The sequence below is a fragment of the Olea europaea genome, chromosome 10 (assembly GCF_002742605.1).
Source record: "Olea europaea var. sylvestris chromosome 10, O_europaea_v1, whole genome shotgun sequence".
Taxonomy (NCBI): domain Eukaryota; kingdom Viridiplantae; phylum Streptophyta; class Magnoliopsida; order Lamiales; family Oleaceae; genus Olea; species Olea europaea.
In genome coordinates, this window is record NC_036246.1 from 7,973,973 (window position 1) to 7,998,571 (window position 24,599).

A 24,599-nucleotide genomic window follows, 5' to 3' on the forward strand; every position below is an offset into this window, starting at 1 on the left:
AAAAAAAAAAAAAAAAAAAAAAAAAAAAAAAAAAAAAAAAAAAAAAAAAAAAAAAACCCCCTAAGAGGCAGAGAAGAAAAAGAACAAAAAAAAAAACCCCCCCCCCCCCCCCCCCCCCCAAAAAGAAAAAAAGAAAAAAAGGACGTCATGTATTGTATTTTCAATTTGAACTTGTGATTGTTGTTGGTTTCCCCTTGTTACCTATGAAACTATTGGCATGTTGAGTAATCAATTATGGTCACTGTTGTACTGTAATATTTGCGTACTGCTGAGTCAATTCTAATAGATGCTATAATTTTTTCAGTTGAGATCGCACAGTATTTTATTGAAGGAAGAATGCACAGAAAGACATGGCTGAAGCCAAGCTTCCATTGGATCGATGGAACTACTGATACACTAAAGGTTGTTTTACTGTATGAAATAATAGATGCCTATTATATAGTTCCAGATATTTTCGAATGTGCGTGCTGAATCTGAATGCTTCCAAAGGGATGGGATGAAAAACTGAATCTGAATGCATCCGAAGAGCAGTTAGGGACCAGACGGGTAATATTTCATCTCGTGGATAGTTGGTGTTGGCTTGATGGCTCTTAATGCATTAATCACCAGTGCCAGTGTATATTTTTTGACGATGAAATGCAACGTAATGATCGGTGTGCGAATGTTGAGTTGTTGATTGATGGAGTCAATCATCACCCAGTCACAGAGTTAAGATCCAGTTTCTAGTGTATCAAGTTTGAAGGTAGCAAGTCTGTTTTTGTGAAAGATGTGTTCAGAATTTGGGTTTGAGTTGTTTTATAGTTGCATTAGCTTAAATCTTATGAAACAATATTCTAACGAGTGTAGAATGTTGCCAACTTAAGCATATAAAGTATCTCAAATATATCACGCACAATGTGTAGGAATGAAACACTTGCACAAAACTGCACCCTTATTGCAACTTAAAGCGGGACTGACACTAGGTATACTGTGACTGCAACAAGATTGGAAAATATATTCTTCAGAGAGCCTCCCCCTTCTTAGAATTAGAACCCATTGAGGTAAGCCTCAGTTGGGGAAGGGGAGTGCGCCGGAATGGTCAACAGCGAGATACTGTAAATCTGTTGAAGTTTTTCTACGTAGGTCCAAATCTTGCCTATGCCCATATAACAATGAACCCATACATCTTTGCTTGGATTAAACTGATATCAGTCTTTGCAGGTATGGACCTCCAGCAATGTTGTATAACTAAGAATAAACATAATAAAGTAAAATAGCATTGACAATAACACAAATGGGCTCGACTCTTCAAATTAATCTAGGATTCAATTTAAACTGGTTGAGCTTTGTTTATATCTTCAAGCTACAACATCGACCTAGTCAAGAATATAGTCTTAGTCGAGTAGTTATGGGCTGACGGCACAAAGGGCATGATGATATCGAAACACCACAATCCTTGCATGTCTGTAATTTTGGAACAAAAGTAAAAGATGAAGACAGTATATATGATTCAGCAAAATATTATAATCTTGCTAAGAAAACCCATACGAAGAACAGAAATTATATTCCTACAAAATGACTCAAATGTTTATTCAAATTCAAGATAACGTTATAGATGCTAAAATTTGTGTAAGTGGATGGAGATGCTTACCAGATGACCACATCCAAAAGCCATGTCCTTGGGATTTGTTAAGCAGATTAGGCATACCTTGAAATAACAAAGTGATCTTCAAACCCATGAATACATATAACATGATAAGAGTCTGAGGATGGAAGATCACTTACTTGCTCGGCTGATGGTCCTGACTCAACTTGTTCAGAGATTTGTGCATGTGGGATTGGTCTAATAGCATTGTCATGATCTGTAACTTCCCGTGGAGGAGGGAGTGGCCTTGTTGGAGAACTTACATCATATTTACTGAACGAAAAACATAGATACAGATTGCCACCTCATCATTAGAAGTATTAAAGTAGGAGACAGGTTTATATAAGGGGAGGAGGAATTGACATCTAGCACAATTAAACTCTTAGATCCAAACATAAGAAACATAATTTTAGAGGGACGGCATTATAAGTAGTAATGGGATTCCTTGCAACTTGAAACTATAGGAAGGACTTGGTCTCAACTTCTTATATCAACATAGGAAAGGGTTAGAAAGGGATGGGACGAGTAGAACACAACAGAACCAATGATAAACCCCAAGCACCAACTGAAATGGCCAAAGTTTTGAAGAAGTGATGACACCTTATCACGAGTGCGGTTCAGTATAAGTTTGCAAGAAAACAGAATTTCTTGGCCTTACTCTTTAGGTTGTAGCTTTAATGTCGCTTTATATTGCAAAGGTATTTCCATGAGAGCAGCAAGTGCAAAAGCTGCTTCTTTCTTGGCCATATCCGTGTGTTCAGACATGATTTTAGTGAAGTTGACAAACTGCAAGGCACCATGTAGTATTATTAAAACTAAGAGAAAAATAGAATCGAGCCAGAAAAATTCAACCAAATAATTCTACGATACAGATAACTTGGTACATACACATGAAAAAAAAATGATAAAATTAAAAATGATTTTTTCGTTAGAAAACATACTGTTGAGTTAATCTTAGTTTTTTTAAAGAATAAAATTATTAATAAAAATAAGCCCCGTTTGATTTTGCTAACAATCATATTTTTAGTAATTTTTGATAAAATTTAAGAAAATGTGTGATTGAAAAATTGATAAAGAATGTAGGTCGTATAAAATAAAATTAATTGTTCTTTGACTTTGATTTTTATCTACCTTTTTAGCTATACCAAACATGGGCTAAATGAATCAAGTTTCATGATATATCAATCATCACCTACTTTAGATTGGAAAAAGAAGTTCTAAAATTAGATTGGATGAAGCAAGTACTTAAAGAACTTCAGATGCGAAGTACATTGCAAATTTTGAATTTCCTCCAAAAAATCACTACGCTAAGAAATTATCCTCCAAAAGTTAAAAATTTACGAGATGTCTACACGAGTATTATTAGGAAAGACAGTTAATTGATGCAAATAACCTCCAAATATAAGATGTAATAAAATTTTTTATGGAATAATTCTGTACCTGGAAATTGTCAAATGCACGTTGAGGAATGTTATCATCAAATTCTTGCATAGCATCCCAGGGTCCGTCCCCCACACCAACAAGAATAATTGAGAGTGGATATACACTGTATATTACATGCCACTGATTATATCAGTGAGGAGCCGAGGACCATGTTATGATAATTCCACTAGTCGTAACCTTTTTACCTTGCAGCAACTATAGAATTGATAGTTGCTTGTTCTTCATGACTAAACCTTCCAGGTGGTGTATCAGAACTTCTAGTGACCTAAATCCACATTACAAGACGATTAAAAGTAAAAATTCAGAAAATAGTTTTCTGGAGAGAGAAGGCTTCAAACAGAGAAGATCATAAATAATGGTTAAAATGGATATAAGAACCTGTCCATCTGCAATGATAACGAGGACATGATACTGCCAATTGCTTTTTTCCACGATTTCAACTGCAGCATCAACTATTGGTGCAAATGAGGTTGGACCTACCAGAATAAAGACAGGAAAAAAGAAATTATTAGGATCATTTCTGAACCACCTTTTCCATCAAGAATATAGGAGAAAACTGAATGAACAAAAGAACGCCCTCAGTTCTAGTCTGACTAATGATCTTCCGTTCTAGTCTGACTAATTATCTTTCTTTTCATTTTAGTTCTCTTCTGGAATTTCAGTTCTAGACGGTAACTTTAAAAATAATCTCCACTTGCTTGCTTGCTGTTTGACACGAGTTTTTCAAAATTCATTATAAACTAGCCATCTGGTGCTTCAAAAGTCATTCGACCCTCATTACTTAACTTTTATTATTGTTGCTCATTGAGTTGATCTTTCGATCAAATTATGATTTATGGTTGCCAGGTGAAACAACAAGTTTCTTAAATCCATCAGACGATTTTATCAATAGATTTTTAATGTTATCATTCTAAAAATTTACTTCATGTCTAACGTTTATGCACAACACTATAAATAAATTTATAAAACCATAAATCTAGGCATGTAAAATAATTATATGGTTACTGAGGTTGGTTTGATATCCAAAATCTGCTCTATTGAAATTTCAATGTCAAATAAAACAGCTTCGCAATCAGACAGTGCACCATTTAGCAATAATTGTATGAAAAGTGACATGCATGTTAAGTGTATCAATCTACTAGGCTGACTTAGAATTTAGTTTGAAAATAAAATGCACAAAGGTATACACATTAGCTTTCACCAAATGGAATGAATCTTTTTACCAATGTTAATTGCATTCTAACAATATCATAACCACTGCAAAGAGATTGTACTAAATGAAAATAGATGGAAAGAGAAGACCAAAACCTGATAAGTGCAGATATGGAACAATTTCTTTATATCGTCTGAGAACTTCCTCAAATCCATTGCAAGGCCGATAATCAGCATAAAAGCTGAAAACATGCTGATCGTGTGTTGTGGCTGGAGGAAAAAAATGATCTGATTATCAATCTCAGTAAATTGCACCACAAAATTTACAACATGATAATGTGAAGACTAACCATCACCAAATCCAAAACAAGGTATTAAATTGTCCTCATCGAACGGAGATAAAGTTCGTCCAATGATAGAAATGGCTTGCTCATATGGATTGGGCGTGTTTCCAATTGCATGGAGGCTTCTCCTGTTGAATGACAACTTTCCTAAAACCGCGGATAAGTCAGATGATCCTCCCACTAATCAGACATCCTGAAAATAAGCAATTTTTTTTTATTCACCTGTCCATTCATTGCTCTTGGTAAAATCAATACCAATAATTAAGTTGGATGATTCGAGGCCCGCTTCTCTTAGAGCATTGATAACCTGGCAGCACAATAATCAGGAAACTTGATGAAATAGTCCAAAGTAAGCAACAGTTTAAGACTACATCTGAGTGTCTAAAATGATTCTTTTTAGTACCTCTTTAGTTTGTGACCATTTAAGTACCCTTTAAAATGCTTGTCAAGTGGTGCTTGGCTTGATGTCAAGAAGTTCTTGACATGAAGTCAAACACCACATAATACAGTGTCAGTGCATTGACATCATATAAAGTGTCACTTGTATAACATTACAAAGTTCTGAAATTTTGGTCTGAATTACTTCAGTTGAGTATAAATCGCACACTATACATTTATTTTTTTTATTTTATGTGTCGTTCTTTTTATTGCTTTGACTCATTTTCCCCAAAAACTGGAAACCGCTCTAACAGCCCCGAATAAATTAAGAGCATGCATTAAGATGCGAAGGCTTCTTATTCAACAACAAAGGTGTTTTTTTTCACTCTTTAATATACTAGGGGATTTCACTTGGAGAAGAAAATGTACCATACTAACAGATTCAGGTCCATAACCATGAGTCAGTTCTTCCTTTTCCTGAATTTACATTTACATGACCCAGATAGTTGTGTTTACAAGAAGGCACATTTTTATAAAGTACTTCTTAAAAAAAATATTGTGCTTCACTCAAAATGGCTTCAAATTAGCCGCTTTGACTGAAAAGTGTTAACAGAAATTTCGTGTTTGACAGTAGAACAGTTCCATATACGTGTTGGAAACTTAAGACACTATCTTAGGAATGGGTCTCTAACCTGTTACAGGCACCTAGAGTGAAAGCCATTTGGAACTTTAGAAGTGAAGCTCATACGAGCTAAGGAATTAGAAAATAAAGATGTAGTCGGTAAATCTAATCCCTTTAGTGTATATTTGTTCGTCCACTAGTGACAGGATGAAAATTGGCAAAACAATTGTAAGACATTATACATCCTCTTGATTTCGTAACTTTTTATATTCAGATATGTATGGATAACTTACATTCCTTACTTTTAAGTTAAAAAATTACTTCTTTCAAAGTGATTCTTACCTTAGATTCAAAATAAATAACTTACCTATTTTCCACTTCCACCAATAAAAATGATATATTTAAAAAAGTACAGATATACTTAAAAGTAAATTTTTTAAGATTAGGTAAACATGCTCATAGTCCATAAACATAAGAACATCTCATTAATGAAGGTATAGCCTACCTCTTCCAAAGAGCTGAAGTTATCGGCTATGTAGGATGAATGTTGCTTATTCCCATAGTTAGTGCTTTTTGAACCTCCATCATACGATGGTGGATAATGTTGATAGCTACTGGTTGATGAATTTCTTTCATGTTCTGGAGATTGATAACTAGCGTTCACAGAATATCCTACATATGAAGTGGTGTGACGTGGAAAATTATCGTGGGTTTCATCGGGTGACGATTCACTGTTACCCATTATCTAGAGGTATTTTTACTTCAATCACAAAATAGTTCTGCATAGACAATATTAGAAAATTATATGAGCTTCCCACAAGAAAATTAAAAAAATAAAATAAAATTACAAATATGCATAAAAGAAGCAATGCTTTCTTCAATGCAAGGAAGAAAAGATAAACGAAATAGAAACTTGAAATTAATTTTCTTCAATTACTGCTGCTCAATTGTTTTCATGGAAAGCAAATGTAAGGGCCTGTTTGATAGGCTCCATTTTCCATGGTTTTTCATTTTCTACCCAAATGGTATGTTTGATGGACAAAATTTTCCATGAAATTGGTTTTCCACCCACCCCCCACATGACCACATTTTCCAGGTTTTCAAGGAATTGATTTTCCTTTGGTTTTGGTGGGAATTGTTTTTTCCAGCTTCTTTTTTTTTTTTTTTTTTTTTTTTTTTTAAAAAAAAAAAAAGAGGAAAAAAAAAAAAAAAAAATTAATTTTTTTTTTTTTTTTTTCCTCTTTTTTTTTTTTTAAAAAAAAAAAAAGAGGAAAAAAAAAAAAAAAAAATTAATTTTTTTTTTTTTTTTTTCCTCTTTTTTTTTTTTTAAAAAAAAAAAAAGAGGAAAAAAAAAAAAAAAAAATTAATTTTTTTTTTTTTTTTTTTTTTTTTTTTTGTAACAATGGAAATATATTCGATTTGTAGCAAATTTTAACCCTTTAATTCACAATTTTCATGGAAAACAAAGCTAAACAAACACCAAAAAATTCAAAATTTCAACATTTTTCAAGTGAAAAGTTATACAAATCAAACACATTTAATCGACAATTCCCAGTGAAACACGTTGTAGGCAATTCAATTCCTTAAAATTCATTTTCTTTCTATCCAAATTTCATTCTCACAATCACCGGACCCTAAGTTCACTAATTAAACTCTTGCCAATTACAGAATCTTATTCAACAGAAAAAAAGATATACAGGAAGCCAAATATTAGTACAACTTGTGCTAAGTTGACTTCATAGTCATACTGCTTAAACGCATAGGACCCGGTTAAAGCTGAACCAGATTTCCCACATCTGACACCATAAAAGCAAACAAGAATTAAAGAATCCCCTTCTGAATTTTCAGGAAACTTGCGATAAACAATCAATAATCTCATCACAGATACACAAACCAATTCAAGAATATTGCTTACTTTATTTAAGAATCTTTCCCCAAATCCAAGTCAACAGGAAACAGCCAAGAAATGCAAATTCAGGAACTTCTCTCTTGAAAGCTCAAAATAACATAATTGGTGCAAATAATTACATCTGTATATACAGATACACACATGTTCAATAAAGAAAAAGCTGAATATACCTTTTTATTGTTCGATATGCCGGATAGAAAAGTCTAGATATGGAATTCAGACGGTGAATCTGACTTCGTGGGTTTTTTGGTCATAATATACTAGGATAATTGCGGTCAGTGGCTCGTTTTGTAGTTTGGTAGATGGTGGGCTCGTGCTGCATGTGCTGTGCTCCATTTTGTCCTCCGTTTTTGCAATATTATATGTTTCATATAGATTACTTATTCTATCGTGATTAATGTTTTATAACCTGGTTCAAACTTTGAATTGAGAAAGATCAATAATCAGACTTGTTGATTAACTAAATATTATTAAGTGAATTTAATCAATGGTCATTGAATTTTAACGATGTTGGATGGTATTAGACATTCTCAATTCAAAAAGTTGGCTCACTTTTCCTTATACTTATAAATTGATCCTCCTTCCTTTCTACAATCTATGTGAGATAACCTTAACAGTCTCCTTCTTACACATTGGGTGTTGTAGGAGATTAAATTCATCTCCCTCTCACACATAGGGTCCTGGGAGACCACATCCCTTTTTCCCTCGTATGAATTCGCATATCTCGTGACTGTTGGACTTAATACTTGTTGATAACTTGGGCTCTGATATCAATGTTGGGTCGTATTGAGCTTTCTCAATTCAAAAGCTAGTTCACGAAGTTATAAACTGATCACCAATCCCTTCCACAACTGATATGGGACAACCTCAACAAATGTAAGTTACTACTTCTTTCCAAAAATTTTAAAAATTATTTTTTACTCATTTTAAAATTTAAACAAAATTACGCAAACATCACCCATATCATTTACATCGGTCCAAGTGGACAGAAATTAATGTGACAGAGGAAAAATCCTACATGGCACTGACGGAGTGAAAAAAAAATAATAGCATGGACAAAAAATCTATGTGGCGCACGACGAAAATAACTTGTGTGATCGCATGGGCAATTTAGTCGTGCACTACGTGATTTTTTTATTATTATTATTATTATTTTGCACACTATTATTTTTAACTTCGTCAGTGCCACGTGCGATTTTATATTTCTCATGTTATTTTGTCCAGTAGACTAATGAAAATGATATGTGTGATAAATGAGTAACTTAATTCAAATTTAGGTGAATAATGAGTAATCTTTTAAATTTCGTTGAGCAAATAGTAATATATATCAAAGCTCTAACGAGTAACTTTTTAAATTTTGATGGGCAAGTAGTAACTATAACAAAGTTCAGTGACCATTTGAATAAATTAACTAAAATATTATTCTTTGTAAACAATAATTTCTAAGTGAGAGAAAGTCTTTTTGACGAAAAGAAATTAAAAATTACTTAATGCCCTTTCAAAGAATCTTCAATGGAAAGAAAAGAAAATATTTGTGAAGAACAATCAAAGTCATGCTTTCAGTGTAATGTGTTTAAAGGTCTCAACGCTCTTAAATAATAAAAAGAAGTATAGAAATAAAGGAATTTTAAAAAGGATCTCGTGGATCATATTTATCGGGAAAAAAAAACCTTCAATAATTTGTAAGAATTAATTTCTCTCGATAAATAAATAACGGAAGTATGGAAATTACGGACCGTGTGATTAGTCTCTGCAGGCGAGCAAGCTCGATTCTGGAGCTTGAAAACAGTCTGCCTTTGGAAATGGACCGGACCACCTAATCCATATTAACATTTCTAGAGTGTTATGATATGATTTTTTATTGTTGAAGAGTGTGATATCTCTAAATTAATACGATTCACTGCATAATAATTTATTAATTAATGGATATTATTAATTTGTATAACATCAATTTAAAATTTTTTTAAAAATCATGTATATTAATTATGAATAATGTTACTTGTACGTAATGGAGTTATATAATAGTTTACATACAGATGAGATGTAAAAAAAGAGTAGGAAATTTTTTTATTTATTATTTGACTAAATAAATAATGATTCAATTATATATTATCGGATCATGTGTGTGTAAATCATTATGTAAATCATTATATATATGTAGTACAACTGACTCAACAGATTAATTATTTCTCCCTATAGCAATGTGAAAGTAGGCCTTGCCGTGGTTTGGTTTTAGTCTGTTTCGACTCCAACTTGAAACCAAAATCAAATTAATTGGTTTGTATGGATTTCAACTCAAACCAACCCACTCTAATTTTTAAACCGAACTAAACAAAAAAAAAATTTTGATTCCGTTCAGTTAGTTGATTTTAACTTTTAATTCAAATTGATTTAAAAAACAAAATGTTTGAATTTTGGGTTTACATAGATTACAAGAATTAAAATAATTTTATATTACAAGAATTATTGACTAACAAATAAAATCAAGTTAATAGAGACAATTCCACAGAAAACTTTAAAATTTTGTTGCTCTTTTATGTATTATGTAACCTAGTTGTCTGAATGGGAAAAAAAATGCTAAGTGTGAGCTTGTAAAATAAAGTTTTCAAAGCTATTACTTATCAACAACATAATAAATTGGAGAGAATTGAGATATAATTATGAGATTAAGGTATATTTTTTGACTTTTATTTTTCTTTTAAAAAAAAAAAAGATAAACATGAAAGTAGGGTGGGGAGGGGAGGGTTGGGTTGGATTGGGTTGGTTCAATTAACAAATAGTTTAATATTTCAAATTATGACTGAACAGATCCACGATAGTTTATTTAAAAGAAAAACCAAACCAAACCAAACCAGTTATTTTTGTCAAACCGACCCGAGTGGGTTCGATTTGATTGATTTGGTTGATTTTTTGATTTTTTTGTCTATTCCATGGAAACAAACAGTAGACTTGTTCTTGCAAATATAGTTGTTTAACTTTCAATTTATCATCTAGTGTCTATTGATCCCCAATTAAATTAACAGATGACCACTATACATTATACTTAGCCTATGTTTGGTATCTATTTTTTTGAAAACTCATTTTCAACCACTCATTCTCCCATAAAACAATTTTAAACATAAACTCAAAATTTTTTCTTATTTTTTAACTACGCATTCTTCAACAAAATATTATTCCAAAAAAACATTTAAGCCCAAAAATGGGATTCAAACAAGAGCTGTCACCATGGCCACCCAAATTGATTTTGATTCACTATAATCACCCAACTTCATGTAACATTTTAGTTAAGCCACCCGATTATTACCCCCACAAAAACATGCGCGCGCGCGCACACACACTAAAAAATTCACAAATAGTTATTACTACAACAATAGAAAAAAAAAAAAAAAAAAAGGAAAATGAGAATCAAAAATAAAAATTAAGAAATACGCAACATGCTGATAATCATCACAAAAGCTTTAAAAAATTTTTTGTTTTTTTTTTTAAAAAATAATAAAAAAAAAAAAAAAAAAAAAAAAAAAAAAAAAAGGAAAATGAGAATCAAAAATAAAAATTAAGAAATACGCAACATGCTGATAATCATCACAAAAGCTTTAAAAATAAAATAAAATAAAAATATTATATCAAAGGAGAATTTTTTTCTTGTTTTATGTTTGATTTATATTATATTTTTAATTTAGGTTTAGTGCATTTTTCCATTTTTTTTTTCTTTTTTTTACGGGCTAATTTTTTTCTTTTTTTCTAGATTTAGTTTTGATTTATAATATATAATTTTTCTTAAGCTGGGTTAATGGATTTTTTTTATTCTTATTTTTTGTGTATGTGTGTGTGTGATTAGTTATATATTTTACGTGTCAACAGAAATCAAAAGCAATTTAAGTGACTATGACGATACTAAGTATACAGTACAATGCTATGGATAGATTTCACTTATTAATGCTCCCTTAAATTTAAATGAGGAGCAACAAATTGTTTACAAAGAAATATAAGATGTAATATCAGAGCAATGCTTTGTCGCAGACCATCATAAAGAGGAATTGAAGAAGATATGATTGATGAACCCTGTCTCTAACAAATATAATTAGGCGTTCTTTGCTTAGAGGGTGTTTGGAAACCATTTTTATGTAAAAATATGTTTTTGAATAGTAAATTGATGAGAAATGTGTAGTTAAAAAATAAGAAAATATTTTTTATTTACATGTAATATTATTTTAATAAAGAATGTGTGGTTAAAAAGAAGAGAGAAAAATACATTTTGAAAAAAATGGATACCAAACGGCTCCTTAATATTTCTCTTTTTGACATTTGAAGTTGTATCTCATAATGTATTCCAGTTGGAGATAAGGCTTTTGTTATAATTATTAAATAGCAAGCCCTTGTTTGACAACCATTAAAACAATTTTTTTTTTAATTTTCAAACTCATTTTCAACCACACATACTTACAATAAAATATTCTATACATAATTTTAATTTTTTTTTCTATTTTTTAACCATACATTTATCAAAAAATCACTGTTCAAAAATTCATTTTTCACAAAAAAAATTCTTTTTATTGACCATCAAACCGAGGTTAAATTATGACTATAGAAAGGTATTTGATTTGATGAAATTTTATTAAACGTCTGATATAATTAATTATTGAACTATATTTCTGATTTAAGGATACACCGTTATATATTTTTTCTCAATAAAATATACAGTATATCTGAAAGGTTTAAACTTCCTACGTATGAATTATTTCCAATTCTTCCCCCATAAACCAATATAAATACGGTCATACGGATAAACAGGTCACGTTTTCTTATTTTCACAATTACACTCAAAACAACAATCCTTTCTGCTTCCTCATTCCCACAGGCGACTCCTCGTCCTTCTTCCAGGTATGTCCCACTCTCCTTTTAATGTATTAAACCCTTTCTCTTTCGAGAACTCCGATAAAAGTGATGTATTTCTTTATTTATGCGAAAGATTATCGGGTTTTTGTTGTTGAATTTCCTTTAGAATTGAGAGAGTCGAGAGACTGAATTTTTGTGAAATAAATTGGGCTAAAGATTGGATTTCTGGGTAGGGTTGCATGTGTCATGCAGAGGTACTATTTTTTTTTTTTTTTTTTAATCGCCGATCAAGAAACATGCATGAATATCATTAGATAGTACTTACGTTGTGCTGGTTCCTTGACGAAACTGGGTTTTTGTAATTATTTTCCCCAGAAAAACTGTGGACTGGTTTTCTAAGTATAAGTCTATTTATTTTACCTTTTTTCAGTTCTTTCCAAAACTGTCTGAAAATCGAATCAAAGAAAATTGCGGATGAATGTTTTATATTTCTCCTACCTGTGTTTGTTTAGGTTTCAACTGCGATCGCGTGTGGAAATTGAAAGTCTTTACTTTTCACAATTTTTTTAATTTTATTTTATTATTATTATTAATTTTTTTTAATGCAAGATGCTGATTTGGAGTATTTTCCGGACAAAAAGAAAAATTCTCTAAAATTTATCTTTCCCATGAAATGTAAAAATTTTGAAAATACTATTTGCAACTATTTTTAGTTACATCTTGACTGTTAAGTTGTAGAGTCTAATTATTGCAACTTCATGAAATTGGTCGCGAATAAACCTCTGAAGTGAGGATGTTGTGGGGGTTGGAAGGGGGCAGGCTTCTTCCCAGTGGGGTGCCGGAGGGTCGGAGCTGCCTAGACCAAAATTTAATCTAACAATTGTTTAGGAATTTGTATTCTTATAAAATTCTATTAAGGAATTTTGCTTGAAGGAATAACGTTCAAGTCATGAAGGAATAACGTTCTAGTCCTCTTTTTTTTGTTCCTATTCTTTTTTAGTCCCATCTTGGGGATAAGGCTAAGCGGAGCATAAAAGGAAAATTACCTAAACCTGTGAAGAAAAAAAGGGTTGGGCCTATAGCTCTTATGATTGGAGCATGTGGCGACAAACCACGATGTCAGGGGTTCGAATCATTTTAAAAAGATCTTTTGTCTTATGGTAGCCCTGCTCAGTTCATTTACCCTAATTTATTTTATATAAATAGGGAGTTGTATTTAAACTTTATGATTTATCATCAAAACGAGAGTAACAAAGGCTAGAGAAGATAAGAGTGCATCTTGGAAATCTTTTTTTATCATAATGAATTATTGTAATGGAGGAGAAGACGTAGTCTTATGTACATTCAGGCACATCTCTATAAATTTTACGTATACTTTAGTGTTTACTTTTCTTTCTTCAAATCAATTGCTCTCAATGGAATAGAATCAGAATTTATAATTCTCAGCAACAACAAAAAAATAAGGCGATTATTTTCATCATGCTACATGGGGTTGTTTCCAATCCCAAATATTAATAGCAAAAAATAATATGTACTTAAGTGTCAAATTTATTGAAAACAAAACTTAGTGCTTATTTGGATTCAATTATTATTTCTTTCGAGGTGCGATAATACATTTAAGTAGGAAAAAGGAATTCCAATTATCTAATTTATATGTAAGCTATCCTTGCGACCTATTGAGTAAATCTAATCTGAGTTATGTTTTATGCATGATTTGTAGAGTAGGAAAATAGCTATTGGCAGCAATTCCTTACCATCTGGAGCAGATATGGGTAAGAAAAAAGTGTGCTACTACTATGATCCAGAGATTGGAAATTACTACTATGAGCAAGGTCACCCAATGAAGCCACATAGGATGCGGATGACTCATGCTCTCCTCGCACAATATGGACTACTACAACATATGACTGTATTGAAGCCTAGTCCCGCTCAAGAAAAGGATCTGTGCAAGTTTCATGCTGAAGATTATGTCTCGTTCTTGAGAAGAATCACGCCAGATAATCAGCAGGATCACCTGAGACAGCTTAAGAGATTTAATGTTGGTGATGATTGCCCTGTTTTCGACGGTCTTTACTCCTTCTGTCAAACCTATGCCGGAGGTTCCATTGGAGGAGCAGTTAAGTTAAACTATGAACATTGTGACATTGCAATAAACTGGGCTGGTGGATTGCACCATGCAAAAAAATGCGAGGCTTCCGGTTTCTGCTATGTGAATGACGTAGTTTTGGCTATTTTGGAGCTCCTTAAGTTTCATGAGGTTCGTCCACTTGGTTCTCATTTTTAACATTATACATGATAGCACTTAGCCTGACTTTAATCTTGACTAGTATCTGTTGTTTATTTTATACATACCTTTGTAAATCCTATGTGGTTTATTTCATAACTTTTAATTTGTTGTTTACGGTACAATTCACTCAAACTTAGTTGCTACCTGTACTAGCCTCTTGCAAGAAAGGAACATAAAGGCTACCTTAAATAACATCCTATTCTACTCATTGTTCAAAATACATATGTAGTTAGTAGTCTTACACAGCGGTTAACAACGAATGAAATTCACTTAGGGTGTGTTTGATTACATTAATTTTCCATGGAAAATATCAATTTTCCATCCAAATTCCTACTTAGAGTGTTTGATTGCTATTTTTTTCCATGGAAAACATTTTCCAACTTTTGAAAATATGCCTAATTTTCCTTGTTTTTAAGGAAAATATTTTCCTTAGGTAGAGGTGGTTTTTATTTTCCACAAAAGATGGAAAATATTTTCTTTTCTAGGTAATATTTTTCATGCTAATCAAACACACCCTTAGGTGATAAAGCACCCTCATCGTGTTTTCCTTATCCGAAGGCATAGTTTGAACTGACTAATTTCTGACAATATGTTACACAGATGTTAGTTAGTTAAAAAGTTCTATAAAATAAAAATATTTATATCTGGTGAACGTCTAAACTCAAATCTTATTCCTGCCACACAATTTAATAGTTTCTTGCTGCTTAACCATCAAGAACACTCTTTAGGTAAGATTTTGCTATTTTGTTGGAATTCTTATGACTCGCTCAATTACACATTCCTGAATGTGATTTCTCATTTCTTTTCTTTCAGCGCGTTTTATATGTGGACATCGATATTCATCATGGAGATGGTGTTGAGGAGGCGTTTTATGCTACAGACAGGGTCATGACCGTCTCTTTTCACAAATTTGGAGAATATTTCCCTGGTACTGGGGGCATAGAAGATATTGGAGTTGGAAAGGGGAAATATTATGCTCTTAACGTTCCATTAGATGATGGAATTGATGACGAAAGCTATCAGTCCTTGTTTAAGCCAATAATGAGAAAGGTTATGGAAGTTTATAGGCCTGGAACCGTTGTCTTACAATGTGGAGCTGACTCCTTATCAGGGGATTGGTTAGGCAGCTTCAATTTAACCGTTAAAGGTCATGCAGAGTGTGTTAGATTCATGAAATCTTTTAACGTACCACTTCTTTTGTTGGGTGGAGGTGGCTACACATTACGTAATGTTGCTCGTTGCTGGTGCTATGAGGTATGTTGCATGTATATCTTATTTTCATATCTGTATATTTAATAGGTTCTATAATGAACCTTTAATCATTTCAAAAATGTAAAAAAGTCAAATGACCAGTCCTTTTGATTTTTGTGCAGACAGGAGTGGCACTTGGAGTTGAGGTTGATGATAAGGTGCCAGAGCACGAATACATTGAGTATTTTGGTCCAGACTACACTCTTCATGTTGCTCCAAGTAACATGAAAAATAAGAACTCTCGTGAAAAGTTGGATAGAATAAGAGCAGAGCTCCTTGATAATATCTCGAGACTTCCGCATGCACCAAGTGTACAGTTCCAAGAACGGCCGCCGGATACTGAGATCCCAGAGGTCTGATTTCACAACCGTCTACTTTTTTACTGTCGACTACATATGTTTTTTGTGTTCTTATTAATTCCTGAAAATGTCTCCACTGCTAGTCACAAATTTGAACACATTAGTTTTATAGAATAATGTAGATTTAAAGAAGTACCAGGAGTAACTTGATCAGATATCAGATGGAGAAAGAGTAGCGTTGAAGTACAATAAATAGAGCGTCTAGAGATAAATGTGTGTCAATTCCCTTTTATTGCATTTTCATACTTTGAAAACTATTTTGTTGAAATAAACCGAACAAGCTATTTGTATAATGGAAATGAAAATTAGAATTCTTGATTATGTGACTTCTCGTTTTCACTTCAATTTCAGGCAGATGAAGATGAAGATGATAATAAAGATGAAAGAAAAGATCCTGGTGATGATGTTTATGTTCACTACATGAGGTATAATTGATGGGAAAGGTGGATAAGATAAATGTAGGATTTAGATAGATATTTAGAAGTAAAGTTTGATTAGATTAGATTAGCTTTAAAATTTTGATAAGGTTTTAGTTTATTAGAACTTCTTTTGATTCTAACTTCTTTGCCTGCCCTATATTAAAGGGGTTTATTCATTGTAACACTTAAGACTTTAATATTGAATAAAAATTATATTTTTTTCTCTTTCTTCTACTCTTTTTTTTTTTTTCCCGATCTCTTTAATTATATTTGTCATCAATATGATATAAGAGCAAGTTATTTTCCTTTGATCAAAAAAATTTCACAAAGTGTTCCAGATCCAACCTTTCAACCAGTCATCGCCATTCCTTACCACCACCACTACATTCAAACCATCAAAAACCTTTGCGTTAACCTTAATCAACAGTAGCAAAAGAAGAATTCATCTGTTTTTAGTTTCCTGCTTAGTTTTAATCTTTGTTTATTTTTCCAAAGAAGAAAAAAAATATAGAATAAAAAATCCTTCCTCTGCCTTAGCAGTGATTGTAGAACCCAATAAATAAATCAACTGCAAAGTACAACTACTACCACAAAACTCACTAGAATTTTAGCCCACTTTCTAACGTGAATGTAGGGATGGCAACATAGCGGGGCATCCCGACGCCACCCCACCCACCCCACCTCGTCTCACTCAAACCTCATCCCACACCACCCTCGCCCCACAGGGTATGCAGGGCGGGGACAGGGCAACTTTTTGCCCCATTTAATTTTTTAAGTTTTTTATATATTTTTATTTTTTTCTACATATTCAAAATTTCGAGTTATGTCATTATTAAAGAATAAAATACAAATTCAAAATGAGTTTTTAACGGATAAATTGACTAGAAATAAAATTATTTTTAATATATTATTTCTTTTTTTTTTCCCTTTACGAGGTGGGGCGAGGCCCCGTGCCTCGCGACACCCCACCCAGCCAACCCGTTCGGGACGAAGCCGAGACGGGTTTTTTTTGCTATCACTACATGAATGATTTAATGAGTACTGATACTCATCTTTTGATAAGTGTTGTCGATTTTATCCCGTAAGTGAACACATCGTAACAAGTAGTAAAGTGGACTTTTTGAGTCCGAATTATTGTTCTCACGAGAACTGTACTTTTAATGCCCAATTTATTATTTCTAACTTCTATTTGACGAAAATAAACCAAAACAATGATTAAATGTGATTTTTATTTTAAAGACTTTAAAATGCGATTGGATGCAACGAAAAGTGATTGAAAATTCAAACAATAAATGGACGTTAGGGCGGAACAATTTCACTTATTGGTCATCTTTACTTCATAAATCAAGATTCATAAAACATAAAGTAGTGTTCGGTCGAATTCTTCTATTGTATTCAACTTACCCCTCTCGAGTTCTCATTGAACCTATTTAATTAGTTTAATTTCATATCTCTATGCAAATTAAATGTAATTAAACGAAACATTAGTTCTAAGAATTCACACATAACCACAACAATCAATATATATATCTCTACACCTTATATCAATTTACCGGATTTTAACATGTGGTCTAAACAAATAATTCGCATCTCTACGCAATCATTGTTCACAAATAATCTAATTAGTAATCAAGTAATTAAATTTATTAAGAACAACATTAAAATCAACATATAAAAGCACTAGAATCTCAATTGCATGAAATAAAGGATTCTAAAAGATTACATTGTTCGCCCTAAAATCAAATTTAACTACTCATAATAATGGAAGAAAAGTAGAAAATTGTCTTAGAATACATCACCGAATTTGTAATAAAGATGTAGAAGAAAAAGTAGAATTCTTGCATCAAGATCTCCTTCCCCTTCCAATGAATGCTTCTAATCTTCAATTGCTTGGTGTTAATCTTCTTGAATTTCTCTTTTCAATCCCCCTTCTTGTTGTCTTCTCTCCAATATATCAAGAACGTGTGACTTGATCCCACATATTTTTAGTGTGCGGCTCCCCCCTAATTTCGGTCTTCAATTCTGTGTTTATAATGTCTTGGAGTTTAGGGAAAGATTTGGAGATGAGTTGGACCGAAAAAGAATGGTAAAAACCTAACAAAATTACTCTCGCACGGCGGTGCCTGGGTGCTGAGGGATAGCGCCTGGGCGCTGAAGACTATTTTGGTTGCACTGGACAGTTTTCAGTATTTTTATCATAACTTTTTCGTTCGATATCCGATTGAAGTGATTCAATAAGCGTTGGAAAGCTAATTCAAAGGACTACAATTCTGCTTTAGGAATCATTCTCCAATTCAATCATTTTCTATGTCAAAATGAGTCTAAATATGAGACCATAACTCCGGCGCAAAACTTTTTGGTTGGAAAATGATTTATGATCATATCTTGACTAAATTTGATCCCTTTGACACCTTCCCTCATCCAATTGGCTTCTAGAACTTTCGGATCTTTATTTCAAGTTTCGACACGACTTTTGATTAATTGCATTTTAATCCTCGAACTTTGGATCTTTTACGTTTTGGTCATTTCATCCAATTTCGCTAGCTTTTACCTATTTCCTTCCTTTGACATCTTTTAGCTCTTGTTTTCTCCACTTTCATCAATCTACAAAACGATACCAAAATCACTTGTTAGTACTTCTAAAATACTCTCCAAGATAACAAAATCATGAAATTAATGGCATAATATAATGAGTGTAAATCACTCATCAATAAGCACAAATAACGTATTATATAACAATAAAGTTATTTGTACATCCGGGGTTGACACCCTAAATGACACTCCCCTCACAAAAGAGAAGGGTCCACACGTAATAAAATAATTATGGGCCCCCATCTTGGGAGGGGAGTGTCATCCGGGGTTGACCCCGGATGTACAAATAACAAAGTCCATTATATAAATCCATTGGTGAATTCTAAACTACACAAGTGAGTATTGGTGTTCAGTCGATCATCCTTGCACTTTTTAAAATCCCAACGTTAATACACTACGACACAAACCTAGTCCACTTTGTCGCAAGGCCCACACTGAATTTTCAACTATTACACAAACTTTAACTCGACTCAAGCCTATTAACCCGACAAAACCAAACCAAAAAATAATAATAATAATAAAATTACAGAAGACTTATTGAATTGCGGGATAGAATTGCATGTCTCTTGCCCAGGAATCTTTAAGCAAATCAAAGTTGCAGAACGAAAGCACCGGCATGTAGTCAAAACAGGTATAATAATGCTCTTTCATGAAAATTTACCGCTTGTTATGGCTGATCTCTTTCTTATTGCTATATATTTAATCAACTGTTTGACATTTGCAGTGTTACAAAATGAAAGTTTTACTTCAAACTTTACAAGCGGCAACCTAAATTTAATAGCTTGCAGGTAACATGCTATCGTTGCTTCCCTTCACTGAGACATCAAAGTAGGTCCAAGTTTGCTAAGAAAACTTATTCATGCTTCTATTGGTTATTGTCCAATTCACAAAGGTTATCGTTGTTCGGAGCCAACATCGAAAAGAGTTCACATTTCACAACGTGTTGTATTTGATAAAGAAACTTTTCCATGTAAAATGAAGATATTCATTACAAATTCTTCTTCATTAGTGTTGTTAGAATTTCCTCCATTAGATGAATGGATTGGTGACAGATCAAAGTTGCTAGCTCATTGGACAAAATAGCAAGGCAAGTACAAGTATTAGTAGCATAACGAAATTGCCTTCCTCATCATTAATATGTTCGCTTGCGGCAATTGTGAACTCTCGGGATCATGTTCAAAAAAGTTTTATTCAGATTACCAGCTCGAGGCAGGGAGAAAGGATAAACACCTACCAGAACCATCTTTCTTATTATTTTTAGAACGCTTATAGATATCCCATCCCTTCCAGATATCCTATCAGATAGCCAAAAGTACACTACTATCTGGTACACTCTTATGAGTAAAAACTATGTTGTTCTCTAGTTAGTATGCTAGAGGGATAAATGAGTTGCCAAAGACTGATTATTCTGGGAAATGTTGATGAAACAAAAATATTGAACAACCCTGATATTGATGAAATATCTAACCGAAATTTTACAAATTTAATTCAAAGAAATTCAGGTGTCATCAATCCAACAGGTGAACCTTCTCCAAACCATGATATATATCTGAAATGTGTAACAAAAATTCGGCATATTTGATTCCGCAGAATTCAAAGGTTATCAATGCAACAGATGAACCTAGTCCTAGCCATGATGTTGCTGAAATATCTAACCAAAAATTTATAGATTTAATTCCACAAAATTTGGAGGCAATCAATCCAACACCCACTATAGATGCTGGTGTTCGACATCATATAGCGTATTTGAATGAATATGCGGCACTTGCAACTAAGAAAGAGCATATCCCATTACCTCCCGAGCCAAAGATCAGCTCTCAAAGATTCATGGTGGACTGCTGTAATGCAAGAAGAGCTGCAAGCAGTCCAAGGTGATAATACTTGGCAGCCTCTACCTCAACGAAAGAATGCAAACATTGTGTGTTCAAAGTAGGCCTACTATCTTAAAACAAAAGAAGTTGATCCATTGATCGATTCAAAGCACGTCTAGTTGCTAAGGGGTTTAATCAAGTGTTTGGTGTGGATTATGATGAAAATTTCAGTCCAGTAGTCAAATCGGCTACTATCCAACTTGTTATTGTTATATCGCTCCTCTTTTTTGGCCGGACCATAAGACAACTTGATGTTAAAAATAGGGCTGGGCAAATCTCCCGAACCGACCGAACCGAACCCGAACCGAACCGAACCGATCCGAACCCGACGGTTCTTGTCAAATTAAATACCCGAACGGGTATCTGAATTGAGAACCGACGGGTACGGTTCGGTTCTCGGTTCTAGACCAAGAACTGAAGAACCGAATAAGAACCGAATCTTTCTTTCTTTTTTATATTGATTAAATCAAATTATTTTAATTTTAATTTTTTCTAAACAAATTAACAAATTAATGATTTCTAAATCCAAATTTTTGGCCCAATAATTTGTTTCATTTCTAATTTTTTAATTTTTGGCCCAATTACTCATTTTATTATTTCATTTCTTAGCCAAACAAGATCAAATATACTAAATAATCCTAAACACCTACAATAAAGTGCATAACGTTGTCTCGACTCTCGCAGCCTATCTAATATTCCAAACCCTATACAATCGTCGGCCGACACTCTGACCTCCGATCGAAGCCGTGACTTTCCCCGACTGAAACTTTGGTCGTAGCGATTATTTGAACAAAATAGTTTACTAATCTCTGACATTCCAAAACTATTGAATGTATCATTAGTCGTATTTATATAACGTTGTTATAAATGTTAAAAAATTTAATTATAGTACAGAACCGAACGGAACCGAACCGAATGGAACCGAACCCGAACGGTTCCATAATTATATTTGGACCCGACGGTTCCATTTACTAGAGACCCGAAAAGTTTGGTTCGGTTCGGTTCTAAAGAGAACCGAACCGAACCGACCCGCGCCCACCCCTAGTTAAAAATACATTTTTGCAAGGAAATCTAATTGAGACTGTCTACATGGAACAACCACCTGGTTTCATTAGTTCCAATTTGCCAGACCACGTTTGTTCATTGAAGAAGTCATTGTATGGATTAAAACAAGCACCCCGTGCTTGGTTTGATCGACTCTCCCAATTTTTGATTCATCTTGGTTTCTACTGCAGCAGAGCAGATTCTTCTCTGTTTATTTACTTCACCAATGATTTTGCTGTAGTACTTCTAGTGTATGTGGATGATGTTCCTCTTGTAGCCAACTGTTAATCAAAGAAGTCATTCACGATTAAACCAAAATTTACACAACCATTCAAAACAGAAATTTAAATGCAGAAAGTAAAGTGAAAACACAAGGATTTTTCGACCGAAGCCCCAGAGGTTCAGCTTAAAGCCTAATCCCCTGTTGAGCATCCATTATAAAACGGATCTAGCTCGGTTGCACTAAAAGCTCAAAATATGGAAGTCAAAATACAGAAATACAGATCACAAGATAGTCACAGAGACTTATCTTTCTACACGAAGGTGATTGGACTATTCTTCTCACAGAAATCACTCAGATCACTCAGATCTATTACAAACCACTACCGAACTCAAGAATCACTCAGATTCTTGATACAAATCACTCAGAAAAGTTAAGCATTCATACAATCAGTAGTATTACAGTGAGATTACTGTATTTCCTCACTATTATCTCTCAAGGAATCATATCACAGAGGAGAAAACTCGAAGAGTTTTCAAGAAGGAGCGTATAAACTCAAAAAACGGCAGAGAGAAACCCTTGAAGAAAAAGTGACGATTCAGCTGAGTAAAAACGAGTCCAATCAGAGTAAATAATATCAGAAGCATCCAGAAGCCTGATCCAACGGCCACCATCATCACACGTGTCATGATCCAGTATAATGTTGTTATTTTAAAAAAGGGGAAGAAGTGTCAAACTTATTGAACACGTTTTTGCTTTAAAAAACTGTGGAAGCAATATGACCAAAGGTCCAGGGTTTGAACCCAACACCAACAACGACAACTTTATCTCTCATTTAATCACACTGCTTTGTTACAAATTTGCAATAAAAGACCTTGATGGTTTGCGTTACTTTCTTGGCGTGGAACTTAAATTCTTCAATGGATGTGTTTTTCTTTCACAATGAAAATATACACATGATCTTCTCCAGAGAACTCTGATGCTAGAAAGTACTTTCAATGCCATTCCTATGACAATTAAAGAAAGCCTACACGATGGTGATCAAGTGGATGCTTTTGTTTCTAAAAGTATTGTTGGGGATTTGCAATACCTTACATTCACGATATCTGATATAATTTATGCAGTTAATCAGATCTGTCAAAATTTTAGCAATCCCACTCTCGTACAATTAAAGGCTGTCAAACAAATTTTACGATATCTCAATGGCATTCTAAATTTAGGGTTTGAGATATCTCTGTCAAAGTCCCGTATCTCTATATGGATTTAGTGATGTCGACTGGACTGACTGTGCCACAATATGACGAAGCACCACTAGTTATTGTGTTTATCTTGGGGCTTATTGCTGTTCGTGGAGCTCTAAGAAATAATCAATTGTTTCTTGGTCAAGCTCTGAAGCTGAATACCATTCTATGCTTCTACAACAGCTAAATTTACTTGGTTAACATTTTTGCTATGAGATCTGGGTGTGTCACTCTCATAGCTTCCTCAATTGTTCCGTGATAATATAAGCACATTGCATATGTCAATCAATCCAATGTTTCATGCCCGCTCAAAACACATTGAACTTGACTACTAATTTGTCCGTGAAAAGGTCGCTATGGGAACACTAGTAACTCGATACATTCCACTTTCCTCTCAATAAACAGACATCTTTACAAAACTATTACCTATAGATGCCTTTACTCCATTTCGAAGCAAGTTCAGTGTTCCTATCCATTCTCACTCGAACTTAAGGGGGTGTATCAAAGGAAATGATCACAATAATCTTGGAAACAAAGCAGTCAACACCAATGAAGACAGTGAGTCCATTAATTGTGGCAATAAGGCAATCAATCTCTGGAATTAAGCAAATCAATATTACTGATATATTACTCGAGAAATTTGCATCATATATGTATAGATAGCGAATCCTTTTAAAACTCCTAGAATCATGGATTTCCATATAAGATTTGTCATGTGATATATATAAGTAGTTGAGTATCAATAAATTACAACATAGCTTCCAATTCTAATTATTCTACAGAACCATAAAATTTCCATATACTGCTACGAGTAAAGGTTGAATACATGCTTAATGTACTATATTATTGATCTATGGATTGGATTGTGTAAATTAGTTTTATCTTATTTCCTTCAAAATTCTTGGGATGAAATGGAAGTAGATGAGGGTTAGAGAGAGGTGGACAAGTCAACGAATGAGAGAGCGTGCTTGAAGGTATATCCCACATTTTTACCTGTTTAAGGCCCT

At 33.3% G+C, this 24,599-nt stretch overlaps 2 protein-coding genes and 1 long non-coding RNA gene across 11 annotated transcripts in view; 2 read left to right on the forward strand and 1 right to left on the reverse strand.

Annotated features, from left to right (window-relative positions):
• Positions 1-888, forward strand: part of LOC111401112 — a 4,172-nt gene extending 3,284 nt beyond the window's left edge. For 7 of the 8 annotated variants that reach the window (XR_002703928.1, XR_002703923.1, XR_002703927.1 and 4 more), the window contains one exon: positions 305-888. This is a non-coding gene — a long non-coding RNA (uncharacterized LOC111401112). The remainder of the gene's footprint in view (positions 1-304) is intronic. The other variant, XR_002703922.1, reaches the window with a different exon arrangement.
• A 231-nt stretch (positions 889-1,119) lies between these two features.
• Positions 1,120-7,788, reverse strand: LOC111401111 (E3 ubiquitin-protein ligase RGLG3). 2 transcript variants are annotated; one of them, XM_023028686.1, is made up of 12 exons: positions 7,643-7,788; positions 6,069-6,342; positions 4,786-4,870; positions 4,570-4,710; positions 4,376-4,489; positions 3,446-3,543; positions 3,253-3,332; positions 3,065-3,170; positions 2,283-2,410; positions 1,765-1,897; positions 1,631-1,687; positions 1,120-1,443 (listed from the first exon to the last, which is right to left on the reverse strand). In XM_023028686.1, the coding sequence occupies exons 2-12, from the start codon at positions 6,303-6,305 to the stop codon at positions 1,360-1,362; spliced, it is 1,263 nt and encodes a 420-aa protein (XP_022884454.1). In that variant the 5' UTR covers positions 6,306-6,342; positions 7,643-7,788; the 3' UTR covers positions 1,120-1,359. The 2 variants fall into 2 exon arrangements, with proteins under 2 accessions (XP_022884454.1, XP_022884455.1); XM_023028687.1 differs by having other exon boundaries at positions 7,479-7,653.
• Positions 7,789-12,296: 4,508 nt separating this feature from the next.
• On the forward strand, positions 12,297-16,805 carry LOC111401115 (histone deacetylase 19-like). Its single transcript, XM_023028688.1, has 5 exons — positions 12,297-12,353; positions 14,034-14,565; positions 15,409-15,849; positions 15,969-16,199; positions 16,557-16,805. Exons 2-5 carry the CDS (start codon positions 14,077-14,079, stop codon positions 16,638-16,640), a joined length of 1,245 nt encoding a protein of 414 aa, XP_022884456.1. The 5' UTR covers positions 12,297-12,353; positions 14,034-14,076; the 3' UTR covers positions 16,641-16,805.
• Positions 16,806-24,599: the final 7,794 nt, after the last annotated feature.

Excerpts from the sequence above, each read along its gene's own strand:
- LOC111401115 (XM_023028688.1), top strand. The coding sequence starts at position 14,077 with ATGGGTAAGAAAAAAGTGTGCTACTACTATGATCCAGAGATTGGAAAT. Across the intron at positions 14,566-15,408 it reads AGCTCCTTAAGTTTCATGAG|CGCGTTTTATATGTGGACAT; the intron begins GTTCGTCCACTT and ends CTTTTCTTTCAG. Across the intron at positions 16,200-16,556 it reads CGGATACTGAGATCCCAGAG|GCAGATGAAGATGAAGATGA; the intron begins GTCTGATTTCAC and ends CTTCAATTTCAG.
- LOC111401111 (XM_023028686.1), bottom strand. The coding sequence starts at position 6,305 with ATGGGTAACAGTGAATCGTCACCCGATGAAACCCACGATAATTTTCCA. Across the intron at positions 4,871-6,068 it reads ACTTCAGCTCTTTGGAAGAG|GTTATCAATGCTCTAAGAGA; the intron begins GTAGGCTATACC and ends TTGTGCTGCCAG. Across the intron at positions 3,171-3,252 it reads AATTCTATAGTTGCTGCAAG|TGTATATCCACTCTCAATTA; the intron begins GTAAAAAGGTTA and ends TGTAATATACAG.